The sequence below is a fragment of the Lonchura striata genome, chromosome 24 (genome assembly GCF_046129695.1).
Source record: "Lonchura striata isolate bLonStr1 chromosome 24, bLonStr1.mat, whole genome shotgun sequence".
NCBI classification, from domain to species: Eukaryota; Metazoa; Chordata; class Aves; order Passeriformes; family Estrildidae; genus Lonchura; species Lonchura striata.
Window position 1 is genome coordinate 4499843 of NC_134626.1, and position 16322 is coordinate 4516164.

Sequence of the window (16322 nt, forward strand, 5' to 3'; positions counted from 1 at the left end):
CTGCAGTGTGACCCTCTCTGCCCTACCTGGGCAGGAGATGATCTGGAGGAGATCACAAGGAGTGAGTCTTTCCCATCTCAAGGGGATGACAAGTCGGGCACCTTCTGCCTACAGCAAAACTTCTGTCTTCTCTGGGGCAGAAGAAATGCACTTGTTATCTGTGATCATAAGTAACAAAAACTGCCTTCATTCACCTTTCATGTACAAATAAGCCCTTACCCCACCATGTTCTCACAGTTTGATTAAATGCTGCTCTCCACTTTCGGGGAGCTAAGTGTGTAGCATCTGAAGTAATTTCTCTGGTAAGTACAGCTGCATTTCATACCTGAATAAACAACATCTGCTGTGTTTTGTTGTTCTCTGCATACTCTTCCCTCTTTTGGCATTTTAGCAACAAACCTTTGCCTACTCCTGTGCATCTAGGACTTGGATTTTTAATGTGGTTTTAATCTGTGCTGTGCAGCAGGCATTGCATTGAGGTACCTGGTTTCTTGCCTCAATTAGTAAGATAGAGAATAGAGGAGGGGTAGGAAAGTCCCATTTGTTTGAGTCAGGAAGATGTGTGAAAATGTCATATGGGATATGCCTCACTGTACCTACAACAAAAGTTTTCAAAGTAATTTCTTTTTTCATTTACCTCTTGCAGGGGCTGAATGTGTTTGGAGCTCAGATGTGTGTATTAAAGTGCAGACTGCGTGCTCTGGGGTGTCGTTCTTATTGGGCCTTTCTGTCTTTTTTGTTTTGCTGCCTAAATGAGGTATCTGGAAAAAGGCAAGATCTCCCTTGTCTTAAATATCCCACAGGCCATTTCAGCTCTCAGAGCAACAGGTAACTCGCCAGCCAGCCTTCTCTGGCTCTTGCACCCTGTCCTGTAAACTGATCTTCAGCATTTGGACTCATTCAGCATTTCCCTGGCTGGGCATCACGGAGTCACTCTGATGGAGCAGCTTTGTGTTTTGCTTTACCCATGAAGCCATCGTTTGCTGTGACCTTTTCTGAGTAGGGCTGGTTCATTTGCTGACACCCTGTACAGGACTGGGGAGGGAGCTGCCACTCGCTGGGGCTGTTGCTTATTACATTGCTTCAGCACATACTGATGCACTGCCCAAGTGAGCAACATGGTGTGAGGGGCAGAAACTTTGGCTGGCTGGAGCAGTTTGGGAACCAGGATGTATCTCCCAAGAGTCAGGGTTCAAAGCTCATGTTTGAAATCATCTTCTCTTGCCTTTGTGTATGTCAGCATCACGGCTGTGACTTCAGACACCTTAGCAGTGGTCATCTCTATTGCACGTGCTTTTTCCTTCCATCTGCTCTTCAGCACTTGCAGAGGGAAAACTTTGTGCCTTAGAAGTGCTTACTGTCTGGAGAATGTTATTTGGGGAGGTGTTCAAGGCTTCATCAGTGCAAAATCAGATGTACGGTCAAAAACCAGTTTTGTGCATGGTTTCAGAGTTGCTGGCATAGGATGGTGTATTTTGTTTGGAGACCTGCAAAAGTCAGGACCTGTTTCCCATTCTGGGGTGCTTCACTCACAGCTGGGCATCACTTGAGCTGTCCTCACTCCAGCCCCTTTCAGCTCAGGGAGGCACTCCCAGAAGTGATCCAAGCCAGTGTGACAGAGCTTCTAGACTCCTGGAGAGGTTTGCACACCATCCAGCAGCACCTGGCCTGCTGCTGTCACTTGCATTGCCCTCATTTCCTCTGTTGTTTAAAAAAATCATCTCACTGCAAGTCTACCAAACTGGGTTGAAGCATCTTCTCTAACATTCTTTCTGTTGCTTGATTCTCTAAATCCCAGTACTGTTCTTTTCCTTACAGCAGTTTACTAATGCTTGTAACTGCAAATGCTACACTTTGGTTCTCTTCCCTGCCTCAGTTTAAGACTGGAAAAATGTTAACCTAAGATTGCCTTATAGAATGAAGGCAGTGCTATATTGTTCACTTAAAATCTTTCCTAGCAGCACTTACTCAGAGGATTTCTATTCTCAAGGGTCCTAATTTGTTCAAAATTCTTCCATGGTCAACTTGTATTTTTTAACTGCAATTGAAAATTTTGAGTGTTTATTACACTGAGTATTAATGAAGAGGAAATACCAGTCCCTGCTATTATTGTAATCAAATCAAGTGCCACTGAGTAAGGAATTCAAGAAGAGTTAAGAAGAGGCTTCTAAGACACAGGAAAGGCTGCAGTGCAGGCTATCCAAGAAAGAATTGGTTGAAGATAATTATTTTTAGGTTCTCTTGACAAAGCATTTCAGGTAATGATTACCTTGGTGCATGCACTGGTTCTGGTACCTCCTGTTTATCATGGGTTGAGGAAGCAGCATGGTCTTCACAGTAACACCTCAGAGCTTCCCCAGTGACACTCTGGCCATGGACTGGTTCCATTTTTAGTAACATTTGGAGATATTTCAGTTCACTCAGCTGTGCCTGCTGCAGAGCCCCTGGTGAGCAGGGCTGCCCTGTACCAGCTGCCAAGGAGAAGGAAGAACTTCCCTGGCATCCCAGGGCCAGCTCCGGAGAGAGGAGGAGAGGCTGACAGCTGCAGGTTTCCATATCTACCAGGCAGGGAATAAAGGGCACACAGTACCTACCTGCACTCACACCTGCAGTGGGACACACACACTATTGCATTGAACAAAGAGATTAGTTAATAAAAAACATGGTAGCTTGGTGAATTTGGGTGGTTATCATCTTGAGGCCTAAGTGTGTAAATGCTGTGAAATGCAGGTTTGTTTTAAGCCATTACATAGCATCTTTCAGTAATGTACCTGTGGCAGATTTCAGTTTATATCTTTAGAGAAATTCTGTACTATTTTGTGTCTGTGTTTTTCAGCAGTAGTTATTACACCTGCATGTAAATGATGTAAATCCCACCTGACCAAGGAAAGTGTTGTAAATGCAAAGTGTTTGACACTATCCTATATGACCTTTGTCTCTAAATTGGAGGGACATGTTTTGAGGATGGACCACTGGGTGGATGAAGAACTGGCTGGTTGGCCACGTGCAAAGAGCTGTGGTCAGTGGTTTCTGGTCCACGTGGAGGCCAGTGATGAGTGGGGTCTGATACTGTTCAACATCTTGGTCAGTGCTGTGGACAGTGGCATCGAGGGCACCCTCAGTGAGTTTGCTGACACCACTGAGCTGTGTGGGAGGGAAAGGATGGATCCAGAGGGACCTGGACAGGTGAACCTCAGGAAGCTGAACAAAGTGCAAGGTCCTACATACACATACAGGTTGGGTGGAGAAGTGATTGAAAACAGCCTCATGGAGAAAGGCTTTGGGTCATGGTTGATGGGAAACTCCCCGTGAGCTGGCACTGACTGCTCCCAGCCCAGAAACCAGTTGTGTCCTGGGCTGCATCCAAAGGAGCAGGGCCACGAGGGGAGGGAGGGAATTCTCACCCTCTACTCTGCTCCTGTCAGTCCTGCACACAATTCTGGTGTCCCCAACATAAGAAGGACATGGAATTGTTGGAGCAAGTCCAAAGGATGCCATGAAGTTGATAAGAGAGGACTGGAGCACCTCCCTTACCAAGACAGGCTGAGAAAGTTGGGGCTGCTCAGCCTGGAGAAGAAAAGGTTGTGTGGAGGCTTCACAGCACCTTCCAGTGTGTGCAGGGTGCTACAAGGAACCTGAAAAGGGACTCTTCATCCAGAACTGTAGTGATAGGGTGAGGAGTAACTGATACAAATTGATTAGAGGGGAATCTTAGGTTAGATGTTAAGAAGAAATTTTTTTCTGTGAGGATTGAGACACTGGAATGAGTTACCCAGAGCAGCTGTGGCAGTCCCATCCCTGGAAGTGTTCAAGGCCAGGTTGGATATGGCCTTGAGCAACCTGGGATAGTGGAAGGTGTCCCTGCCCAGGGCAGGGGAGTTGGGGCTAGAAGGTTTTTAAAGTCCCTTCCAACCCTTCACATTCTATGATTCTGTGATTCTGTTTCTGAACCAAGATCTGTTTTAGTGCAAATGCTGAGTGCTGCAGTAATTAACTTCTGTTGGCATGTGTGTTCCAGGCAAACAGATGCAATAGTTGTGCACCAGTACAGATATTGCATGCTGTAGGTTGAAGTTTGCAGCAAAGCATGTCTTGCATTCTTCCAGTGAAAGTGCTTCGTTAGTGTAGCCCTTGCATGTGAAGTGCTAAAGTGAGGAATAGCATGTCTCAGTGAAAGAGCCACCAGCTTATTCAATGTGCATGTTCTCAGTGAGAGATCCATAATAACAGGTTAATTTTACATTACAGTACTGAAGTGCAACAGAAAACACTTGGAAGTTGCACTGCAAATCATGCTTTAATTGATGGTACCTTAAACACAGCTAATCTAAGCTTTAAAAATTGTCCATTGCACAGAGGCACATCTTCCCTAGCACAGCACCAGGGATTCTGGCTCTCCTGCTTCTAAATGGTGCACCACTAGAATTATTAATTAAAAATTCAAGGGAGAGGCTGCTTTTCTGCTCCAAGAAAATAAAACTAGATATACTGGAGATTAATAACTTGTCATTTGCACATTTGTCACGTGTCAGCCCTCCTGTGTTTCCTGCAATGAAAAGGGGATCTGGCTGTACACAGCATGAAGAACCCCAGTGAACTTAGAACTTGGGCTGTCAGCCTGAGTGGAGGCTTGTTGCTGCCTTCTCTGCAGTGCTGGAGCCTCTTGATGTCAGCTGGCTCTTTTGGACACCAGCTAAAAATCCCCCTGTGCACTGCCAAAATCTTCCTGAAGAAAAGCCAAAATCTCCCTGAAGAAGATTTCTCTGTAAAGCTGTAGCAGGCAGGCTCAGCAGAGCTCTGTCCAAGCAGGAGCTGAGAACCCCTGGTGCTGTTGGCTGTCCCTTCCTCAGCCTGGGGACCAGAGCACTGCTTGGCACCTGGGAGAGCCTGCTGGGCTGCTCTGGGCTTGGATTTCAGGAATGTCAGGGTCTCTCCAGCAGTGACCTTCAGCCTCTGAACACACCGTGTGCACTTGGCCTGGCAGAGCCCTCTGTCTTTCCATACATGATATTCTCCAACAGTGGAATTAGGATAATTAACAAAGGTCTAACCTGCATACAGGTTAGTCTGATTTAGTCTGATTTGACCCCTGCTGGCCACATTTCACAAATACTGAGAATGCATTTGAGTGCTAGAGCCTTTGAGTCAGGTAAAACAGAGGTAAAAGCAGCCAGCTCCCTTTTCACTGTGGTTCTGACTAATAGTACATGCAGAAAAATTAATAAATAAAACAGTGAAATGGAGGTGTATTTATAGAGATCAATTTATAGCCTTCATTCTGTCCTTATATTAGCAGGCTGGTGCAAGAGCCAAAAGATGTGTGGGTGTAAGTCTATGCACAGTAGTTACAAACTGTCACTGCTGCTGCTCAGCTGTCCTGACATGTTTTCTTACTTTTATTTACTTGGACTTTGTTACATTCTTTCACTTGCAGCTGGTTGCATTACACAGTCTTGCAACTCTGATGCTATTTTTTGTATTATACCTTTGTTACTTGTCCTTTCAAATTTTTGCAGCATCACATGAGCACTCGAGCCTAACAGGCTTAGCTAAATCACTTTTTTTTTGCTGTAATCTACTCCTTTTGCGGGGGACTTCCCCTTGCAGGAGCAGAGTGGAGACATGTGGAGGATGCAAAGGGATCTCACTGCAGAGGAACTCCCTGTTAGTGGAGGCAGAGCCAGCCCCAGGCACAGCTGGGCACCTTTGGGACAGCACGGGAATGCCTTTGGATTTGGTCTGGCTCCTTTGCACTGCATACAGCCAGCTTCTCAGCCTGAGCAGAAGGTTTCCTGCTGCCCCAGCTCCAGTGCAGAGCTCCTTTTCACTTGATGGGATTAAATTATTCCCTTCTTTTCACCCTTTAATTTATTTTTTAACTTTTTCAGCTTTCAGTGATGGTTTAGTTCTTGTGTTGATGAGTTAGAGGAGGTAATGGATGGCATGCATTTGGGAAAGTTGAGAACTGGCCACATCTAGGAAGAGTGACTTCCACACTGTAGGTCCATCTCCCTTGGCACACAGCATCCTGCACTGCTGGGACAACACACAAACATTTTGCCAGCAGCATGATGAAACACAGGGCACAGCAGCTGGAGCACTTGTGAAACAAAGCACCTTCCTTCACACCCACACCTGTTCTTGTGCTTGTACATAAACACTTCCTTACGTGAGGTTCTCTGTAAACACCAGGCTTCCTTTCCAAGCTGGACAGAGAGATTTTCCCCCACTGTGCTGTCGCTGCCTCAGCACTGTGTGGAGAAAAGGGTCAGCTCTGAGCAGCCCCTTTGCCGTGAGCAGCTGCAGGTCAGGCAGGGAGCAGCAGTCCAGGGAGCCCCAAGGAGTCAGGCTGGCATCACAATGAAGCCCAGCTAGTTGGAAAAGCAGTAGCTGGACCCAAGTGTGTCTCTCCAAAGGTGTTTGGGATCTCCAGAGGCCCTTTCTGCGCTTCCAACTGTTTATGGTGTTGGGAAGGTGTTGCTTTCCTGTCGTGTCTCTGGGAGCCGCCTCTTCTGCACGGGAGGTTGGAGTGATGAATCCTTTTGATTATTCTGTCTTTGAGAGATTTGCAGTAGAAGTGTTACATAGCTCCTCTTTGTTTTTTCAGAGTGAAAGAATTGAAAAAGGCCAAGGAACTTGAAGATACGCAGCAGCATCCCGTAGCAATGTGACATTGCTTTTCAGACTGTTTTCATTTTCTGTTTTTAGCAGAGACATGCAACAACAACAAAAATACCCACTGCAGTTCTGGAAATACCAGCTGCAGGATTTTAACAGTAATGTTTTGGTCATTGCATTTGCACTTTCATGGACAACTTTTAATTTGTTCAGCAAGACATCTTGGAACTCAATCTTCTGTTGGATCGTGGGGAAAACAAGACACCAGGAGGAAATTGTGAGTTGCTTCATTCTCCGAGGAGGAAGGAAGAAGCGATTAATTATCCTTTTCATATAGGGCTGTATTAAACAACATGTGGAACTGTACAAATATTATACCAAAAATATTGTTCAGAAAAGGTGGGAATGCACAAGCAACACAAGAATGCTGTTCCTGCACCTGTCAGTCATCTCCAAGAAACTGAAGCTTTGAGAGTCTCAGTGGAGGGGCTTAGATCAGTACATCTTTATTGGGTCCATGCATCCTCATTTCCTTCGCACTCCTGTCCTTTGTGTTTTATTTAAACCTCTACAGCACACTTAATGCAACTTTTTAAATCTGCAGGTTTTTAATACATCCCGTGGGAACTTACAGGAGGGGTTTGGTGTACGAGAGACACGGGTATTGCATGAGGAATGGAGAGAGCAGCTTAAGCAAATTTTACACTTTTTTTTTTGTATTTTTACTAGAACCTGCAAACATATCAACTGTCATGTACTTCCTCTCATATTCAGCACTTTATTTTCTAGCCTTACCTTCATGTACTATTGTTTTAATTAAGTTCTCAAATAATTTGTAAAACATGTAGCTTTTTCTCTTATGTACTTGTCAAACCTCTTGTCATTTTGCAGAGTCACGTACATATGTTGCCTGGACATTTTATGCCACCTAAAGATCAGTGGTGCTGCATTCTGGCCAGTAAATTTCTTATTTTGGCTACTTCATCAAAATCTGGGCAGTTTCTGTATATATAGAAGGTAGAAATGGAAAATGAGAAAAAAATATTTGAAAGGGAATATATTGATTAATTACTAAATATTTTATTCACAAAGGGTCAATAACTTGGCAAGATAAAATTATTATTTGTATAGTTTTGTCTGAATGAACGAGAAGAGTGTGGATGTATTGTTTGTACATATTGTATATATTAAAGAGATATGTGCATGAACTCAAGAAAAAGAAATGAACAAAGCAAAGCATTAGTGGCTATGGTCTGTAAAATGAAACAAAAACTTTATTTCACTATAAGAAACTTTATTTTAAATGTTCTTTAGAAGAACATTTTTGCTAAAGCATGACTAAATGGCAAAAAAGAGCTACTGTATTTAGACTTAGGAAAAAAAAGGCAGAGCAACATTACTTTAAAAAAAAAAAAAAAGAAAAAAAGGATATGTTTACATTTGATTTTGGCTACCAGGAGTTTGGTTCAGTTGGGTTTAATTTATGTATTCCTTCCTTCTTTTTTTTTACCCCCGTCTTTTTTTTTTCCTTTTTTTTTTTTTGCCAATGGTGCCAAGTAATGTGAATGCTAATATTGCTTAAGAAAATTAAGTTACTTTTGCAAAGCAGATAATCATAAGAGTACAAAAACCGTATCTAGCTTAACACCATACACTCACTCCAATAAAGAACACTTAGAATGAACATAAAATGAAAAAAAATAAATAAATAGTACGAAAGTAGAAAATATGTTTCACATTTTCATATCTCCTGCTGGAAGTCAGAAAATGTAATAAAAATTGCACAAAAAATTTTAAAAAATTAAGTAAAACTTAAAAAAAAAAAAAGATGCAAACTGATCCTGTAGGGGTGTCATGGTATATTGCTATTTCCACATAGTGAGGAGCCAAAGAAATTAGATTTTTTTTAAATTGAGCTACTAATTTAAAACTGTCACAAATTCTCAACAATGGGAACCAGTTCTGATCTTCATTACACAGGAATGTAAGGGAAGAAACTCCTGAAGTCCGTGTCATTACTTGTGGGTCACGTACATGTGTCTGAGATCAGAAACTGCTCCTGTCTGTTTGTCTCACTCGTGGCAGTTTAAAATTTCTGAATGAACTTGTGTAAATTTGAGATTGTTAGTTTTGGAATAGTTGTTCTTGCTTGATCCCGGCCACCAACTGCAATGTTTAAACGCAAGGCTTGTTGTGAAGCCAAAAAATATTCACACATAGGAAGCTTTGAAACTGGTGTCTTTAAAAGAAGAGTAAAAACAAAGATTGTGGCAAAAAAACTGGGGTCAGTGCTCTTGGTGCCTTTTCTATAATTGTACCTGTTTTTAATTACTTCTTTTCACTGCCAGCATTGAATTACAGTAGATGTGCTATAGCTCATTATCAGAATTCTCTTGTACATTTCTGAACTGCTGCTTTATGACCTGATTCAATTTTAAAAAAAGGGAAAAAAGCAAAACAAATGGCCTGGCGCTCACACTGTGCCTGTGGGCAGCCTCGTGGCCTCAATTTACTGTCTGCAATTGGAACATTAACCATTAAATTTTCTTCTCACACCAAAACAGAACAGGAGACGCTGGAGAATCTCCTTTGGAATGAATTGGAAATGCTCTGTATTAGTACTGGAAGAACTCTTGACATTTTGAAACTGAAATACTGCACCCATTAACCAATACGTGACAATATAGAATTGATCTGTTCCAAACAAGAGTAGTGACCTCAGTGGAAATGTTTTAACTCCTCGTCTTTACAGAAAACGATTCAGTAATATACAGAGCTATTTCAAATTACTCTTCCAGATCCATGGGCCTGGTGGTGTATCTACTAATCTAGATCCTGCTTCAGCCAAACGTTTAAGCCTGTGCTGGCTGTGAAGCATGCAGGCAGTTCTGCAGCACAGCTCCAGGACTCCTGGCGTGCTTGGAGCCAGTTCAGCTCCCAAGTGCTTTGTTGTGTCGGGCCGTAACCCTTCAGTGTGTCACTGGGGAGGGAGCAGCTCTCCCCCGCAGTGAAGTGATTCTTCGAACCCTCTTCTTGGTTGTGGAACTTAACATTTTCACCTAAGATAAGTAAGTGCAGCTTTCTAGGAAAATTCAAATTCCCAAGTGCCAGGAGCCAGATTTTCTGTCTTCTGATAATAGAATCGCTCCTTTGTGAAACACATTCGACAGCAGTAATACTGTGTGAAAGAAATACAGAATATAACATGAACCCCCTCTCTGGTTGCACGCTTATGGCAGTTCCACACAATAGCTGGTGCCCAATGGGGGGTCCCCAAGACTTGCATGTAAAACTAGTATAGATGTCTTCTCTTTTGTAAGTTTTATTTTTGTAACTGTGCATGTAAAGCATCACTGAATCAATGGATCTGTTGAAGAACTCAGCTGCTGGAACCATGCAAAATGTTTTGAATTGCCCTTAAAATATGGAAAATGTTTTCTGAATGCTTTATATTCTTTCTGCTGTAAATTAAAAAAGAAAATTTCCCCATACAAAGTGTGTGCCTTCTTCTGAACACGTCTCTTCTTCTGAACACCTCTTCCATCCTTCTTTGAGAACAAAGTAGTCCTTTAGTCACTCTTAAGGAACCACACACAAAAAAAAGTTTCTGCTCTACACGACCTGCTTGTAAGAATATTGCATCTGATTTCTTACAGGTTATGATGTAACAGTCCACAGCCTGCCCATGAGCAGGTGCAGCCCCCAGAACTTTGTTTGCAGTTCCTCTGCAGTGGGCAGTCACTTCCAAGGTTTTTTGTGAGAAACCATATAGAGCTGGTAGCAAAATAAATCCTACAGTGTACACAAAGCAGAGTGAAACAGCAGAATTCAAGAGGGCTGCTGATGCAGAAACCTGAGAGGTCACATTTAATGATACAATTAACTGAGACACAATAACTGTTGCGCTAATAAGTATGTTGCTCCGCTCACATGAACTGGTCCTCGGGAACAAAACTTGTACCAGACTAATGGCAAGCCCAGCAGGCAAAACCTGAAAGCAGGTTTAATAAATTAATTATCTGGTCTGTCAGAGACTGTGTTAGTACCATCATGAGTAAGCTTTTCCAAAACCCAGCTCCACAACTGAAGATTTCAATAAGAGTTTCTTCTTGACTGCAGAGAAAGTTTGATTACGTTTCTCTTTTAGAATAAATCAGCATTTAACTCTCCAAATCGCTCCCATTTTTCCATCTTACATAGCTGTTAGTTGCTGGGTTCTTTCCTATCGTGGCGGGTTGACCCAGTCCTGAAAGAAGGCGCCTCCTCCTTCATCCCCAGGGGCATCGCGGGAGAGAACTGAAGACCAAACATGAGGGAAAAAGAAATGCCCGGGATGAGATAAAGTTTGATAAGGAGGGGAAAAATAAAAGATAACTCAGAATACGTGGTGCAAAGGCAGCCAGCGCCTCCCTCCCACCGGTGCCCTGCGGAGTTCGGTGTTCGCTGGCGGAGCAGCCCCGGGGCTCCTGCGGGAGCGCTGCCGGCAGCACCGACCCCCGGCGTGTGACCGTGACCGGCCCTGCTCGGGGCACCGACAGCTCCGTGCGGCTGCCGGGAGCGGCGGCTCCAGCCCCGCCGGGACCGGGCGGCGAGCGCGGGGCGGCCCTGCAGCCAGGGCGGGGGACAAGGACAAAGATAAGGACATGGACAAAGACAAACACACCCCCGGCTCCCCTCGTGCGCTGCACGGAGCGCTCGGACACGAGTGACAACGGCACGGAACGCTCTTGGCTGTGTCTGTCTGTCCGTGCGTCCCTCCCCGCGTGTCCGTGCCCCTGTCAGTGTGTGCGTCTGTGTGCCCATGTCTGTCTGTCCGTGTGTCTGTGTCTGTCCGTGTGTCCGTGCCCGGCCGCTCTCCCCGTTCCGTTGTTGCCGTTGCCGTTCCCGTGCCCGCCCGGGGCGGGCGGTGCCGGCCCAGCGCCCGGCAGCGGCCGCAGCCCCGCCCCTGCAGCCCGCGGGGGCAGGGCCATGGCCCGGCCCCGGTCCGACTCCGCCCCGCGCCCCGCTCCGCTCTCGCCCATCGCCCCCGCCCCGGTCCCGCCCCGGCCCCGGTCCATCGCCGCCCCGGTCCCGGCCGTCGCACATCGCCCCCGTCCCGGTCCTGTCCCGGTCCCGGCCGTCGCACATCGCCCCCGTTCCTATCCCGCCCGGGCCCGAGCCCGTCGCGCCCGCCCCGAGCCCGGCCCGGGTCCCGCCCATCGCCCCGAGCCCGCCCCGTGACTCGTCAGCGCGGGCGCCGCGCGCAGCTCCCGCTGGACCCGCCCGGGCGCTGCCGCCGCCCCGTCCTCGTCCCACCGCCAGGATGTGAGTGCGGGGCGAGCGGGGGACGCGGGCAGCGGGGCGATCCGGGGAGCGGGGGACGCGGGCAGCGGGGCGGGCGCAGCGGCGGCGGGAGCAGGGCCCAGCCCGGTCCGGCCCGCGGGCGGGGTGCCGGGAGGGGTGCGCGGCGGGGCCGGCGGCGGAGGCGAGGCCCGGCCCGGCCGAGCCCGGGGCCGCCCGCCGGAGCCGCTGCTCGGGCCGGGAGCGGGGCACCGGCCGGGCTGCCCCGCCAGCCCCGGGCGCGGCTCGGAGCGGGGCCCGCCCTGCCCGGCACCGGGGCGTTGCTCTGTTTGCAGCCTCGCAGGAAGCGCTGTCATTTCCGAGGCTGTTCACCTGGCACTGAAGCGGCACCAAAGGGTGGTGGCAGCGCCAAAACAGTGACACTGTGCCGGCACCGAGCCTTGCCCCGGCTCCAGCGCCAAAACAGTGACACTGTGCCGGCACCGAGCCTTGCTCCGGCTCCGGTGCCAAAACAGTGACACTGTGCCGGCTCCGAGCCTTGCCCCGGCTCCGGTGCCAAAACAGTGACCCTGTGCCGGCTCCGAGCCTTGCCCCGGCTCCGGTGCCAAAACAGTGACACTGTGCCGGCTCCGAGCCTTGCCCCGGCTCCCGCGCTGTGCCTGCACTCGTTACGTGCAGTTAGAGGCCAATGTCTAAATGTGTATACACAGGAAACAGACTTGGCTGCTTGGAGTGCCAGGGTGCACTAAACAAGCTTTCACATCTGATGTGAAAGAGCTAAGAACATGGAAAAGGAAATTGAGTGCTGATAGTTCTAGAGATGTGCATTAAAACCTGGCCAGGTGGTGAAAAGGTAATGAAGAGTATGTACAGAAGCTCTTGCATCCGTTATAAAGATGCAGAGTGTTGTAGCTGGTAAAAAGAACTCTGTTACGAATTTAAAGCTGGCCAAAAGTAAATTTTTGTGTTTTCCAAATACTTTTTCCTTCTGGTGCATTCTCTTGTTCCATATCAACCATTTCAAAAGAATACAGAAGTGTCACTGGAAAATCACATAGCTATAATAAGTATTAAGTTTTTGTATTTTATTTTTTGTAAACTACTATTGCTTGAAACTTAGTACCTGTGTTCATATGGGAAAGAAAGAACACCCTGAGTCCAAATTGCTCACTGAGGCCTATGGAGCATTGCTGGAGCTGACCCCTGCCTCATTGCAATGTGTGGTGTTAGCAAGCCACTGCTGCCTCTTGGGACAGCATGCAATTTGTTCACAAGATGTTTGGGACACTGCATGAGTTGTGCTCACTGACAGCTGTTAAAACACCATTTCTGCAGTAAGAAAGTGCCCTGTATTTATTACATGGATACCAGTGTCCCATTTTCAGGACTGTCAGATGTCTAATGGTGCCTTTCTTTACCACAGGTCGGCCAATGTCCCTGGAAGCTCAAATATGGCTGCTGGCAGCAATCGCCGGCTTCAGCAAACCCAGCACCAAGTAGACGAGGTAAAAGTCTGGTCTGCTAGTAGTGTCAGCCTCTTCCTGCAGGAAACCTGTGCAGTTAGAAGGGATATTTTTTTCCAGAGCAGTTTTCCCTTCATTATATGAAGGGGAAGCAAACAGAAGTTCCCAGTGTCCAAACATCAGCTGCAGTCTTGGTGCAAGATTTGGCATAAGTAATGACAAAAACCTTTGTTTATAGCCATGAGAGCTGGCTACCAAATGTGATTCTTGTGGAGTCCAAAAGCCAGGCTGGCAAGTATTTCTTGACATGGTTTACTATCATGTTTATATTCCTCAACTCCTTCTGAAGCAAGTCAGGAATTGTTTCCCAGGTCTGAGGGCATGCCAGCACTACTGACTTTTTAAAACAGGCATTCAGGGCTTTTAGCCATAAGTGGATTTCATAGTTTTCTTGAAGTTTATGGCTGAATATACTAAAAGGCAATAGCTCCTGCTTCTGAGAAAGCACGGAGTACCTCGTGCAGCTGCTTGCTGTCTGTGATTATGTTGCACACCACTTACTGTAAGTGTTGAACTGCTGTAGGTTGTTGACATCATGAGAGTGAACGTGGACAAGGTTTTGGAGCGGGATCAGAAGCTGTCAGAGCTGGATGACCGTGCTGATGCCCTGCAAGCAGGGGCTTCCCAGTTCGAGACCAGCGCTGCCAAGCTGAAGAGGAAGTATTGGTGGAAGAACTGCAAGGTAACCTCGGCTTGTGTGCTCACTCTGCGCCTGTAACGCTGTCACATCTGTGTTTCAAAAGGCAGGAAATGTTTAGCCAATGTTTTTTAAGTCACAGCATCTAGTTTTTAAAGCATGGCATTACTTTTTAAAGTAACAAGCAGCTGTGTTACCGGCCGTGCTGCCCTAGGCAGGATCTTGTCTGATAATGGCCAGAGGGAAGCATGTCAGTAATCTGAGGCTTTGAGAAACAAGAAGAAAAAGCTAAAAATGCATAGCTTGAATTAATGTGTGGGAAGTATTAGAAAGTGGAAGAAGCTCACTCAGACTCCTGTACTTGTAGCTGTTGCCAAAGGTTGGATTCATCTTTGGTGAGTAACAGAACAGCTTGTGCATTCACTTGGGACAGGCTTTATGTGGAGAAAGTCATATTGCTCTTTTTGCCTGTGTGCATGGCCTGCCACCTCTGAGTGCTAGTAGTGGATTAAGCTTGCTGACTGAAGAACCTTTGCTTGCTACATTAGATCTGACAACCAGTGCTAAAAGTCCCTTGCAGGGGCTGTTTTCCTGTACCCTGAGGGGCTTTTGGTGCTGTTGCATGCTGTGTAGTAAGTGTTGTATGTCTTTTTTTCACAGATGTGGGCGATATTGATAGGTGTTGTTGTCATTATCATCGTCATCATTATTAGTAAGTTTGACCAAAATGGGGGTTTCTCCTAGATTTGGAATGGATGGTGTTAATTTGTTGACTGGTACAGTTTAAGCAAAGGCAGGATACTCAGCTGGAGTATATCCAACGTGAATCTGAAATAGCAGTGATGGATTTAACAACAATTGCATGCAGTGCGTGGCAGACTGTGATAACGTGGGAGCTCCAGTACTGGAATCTCAACCACAAGTGAGGGTGACAAAGGTGAAAGTGAAAATAGCAAGGACTTGGAAACCAGGAACAGACTTGGGTTTATTTTACAGCTGCCTGCTGCAGAAGTGTAACATGAGTTTCCACACACTGTCCTTGTCTGAGAACTGTTATCATCTGCCTTGACTTCCTGCTTTCTTGTGGCAGTTATGAGTGCGCTGCCGTAACAGGGAGGTTTGATCAGAGGTTTGGCTGCTGAGTGAAATGAGGTTAAAATTGGGTTAGGATAGAGAGCCAGGTGTGGAATGGTTCAGTCTTTGAGTCCTCATGGAATTGCTGAGGGTTTAAAGGGGAGACAAAGTTTTTAAGTTTGTGCTGTAACAGTAACAAGCACAGCAGTAACCATTGACAGCAGATACATAGTCCCATGTGCGAACACAAGGGAAAAATACAACTGAGAAAACCAACATGGGCAAATTCTTAGATTTAAGGGTTAATCAACTGAGAAAACCAACATGGGCAAATTCTTAGATTTAAGGGTTAATCTCTATTATCTTAAATTCTTAAAATGCAGGATTGTTATGATGAGGGGATGAAGGACATTGCCCAACTTTTCTTTTTTTCTTTTTGTAGTCTGGAGTGCATATTCATGAATTACAAGAAGAAGCTCCATTCAACCGAAGGTGCCTTTGAGAATCTCCTTCAACCTCTCCACTTCAAGCCTGCTGCCTCCTCAGCCCGTTTACTGCTATTTAAAGCGAAACTCTTTTGATGATCGCGACGTTTACTAACCTCACTGGCGGCCTTAAGACACTCCCGTCATTAATCACTAACCAGCAGCTCCGGCCCGCGCCTCGCCTCAGCGGCCGGGCCGGGCCCCGCCCCCTTGGCCACGCCCCGGGGCGGGGCCGGCGCCGCACGTGGCGGCGGGGCATGCGCGCGCACGGGGGCCGCGTGCGGCGCCGCGTGAGGGGCGGGGCTCCGCCCCCGCCCGCGCGGGCCCCGCCCCCCGCGCGCGGGCTCCTCCAATAAAAAGCGGCTCCGACCCCGCCTCCGCCTCCTGCTGTGTCCGCGGGGCGCGGCGCACGCGGCGCGGGTGTGTGGGAGCGGCGCCGCCGCGTGCGCCGCCGTTACGTAACGGCGCGCGGCGGGGGCGCGGCCCCTCAGGGCGCTCCCGGCCCGCCGCGGGGGCTGCCCGGGGTCGGCGGGAGGGAGAGGCGCGGCCTCGCAGGGGCGGGAGGGCCGAGCGGAGGCCGCCGCGCCGGACGGCTGCGAGCTGCGGGAGGGGGGGAGCGGCGCGGGAGCGCAGAACCGGCCCCGGTGACCGCGCGGCTGTGGAAGCGCGGAGCGGGGCGGGGGCAGCGCTCCTCCCACCGTCCCG

The 16322-nt window shown here is 47.5% G+C and overlaps 2 protein-coding genes across 10 annotated transcripts in view; both read left to right on the forward strand.

Annotated features, from left to right (window-relative positions):
• Positions 1 to 10113, forward strand: part of CAMTA1 (calmodulin binding transcription activator 1) — a 225154-nt gene extending 215041 nt beyond the window's left edge. For 6 of the 9 annotated variants that reach the window (XM_031506667.2, XM_077788149.1, XM_077788153.1 and 3 more), the window contains 2 exons: positions 647 to 828; positions 6608 to 10113. In XM_031506667.2, the coding sequence (XP_031362527.1) occupies positions 647 to 828; positions 6608 to 6671 (246 nt within the window). In that variant the 3' untranslated portion in view covers positions 6672 to 10113. The remainder of the gene's footprint in view (positions 1 to 646; positions 829 to 6607) is intronic. The other 3 variants (XM_021534234.3, XM_021534235.3, XM_021534238.2) reach the window with 1 other exon arrangement.
• Positions 10114 to 11816: 1703 nt separating this feature from the next.
• Positions 11817 to 15709, forward strand: VAMP3 (vesicle associated membrane protein 3). Its single transcript, XM_021534284.3, has 5 exons — positions 11817 to 11922; positions 13322 to 13403; positions 13945 to 14103; positions 14719 to 14770; positions 15575 to 15709. Coding segments are annotated over exons 1-5 (315 nt in total). The 5' UTR covers positions 11817 to 11920; the 3' UTR covers positions 15595 to 15709.
• Positions 15710 to 16322: the final 613 nt, after the last annotated feature.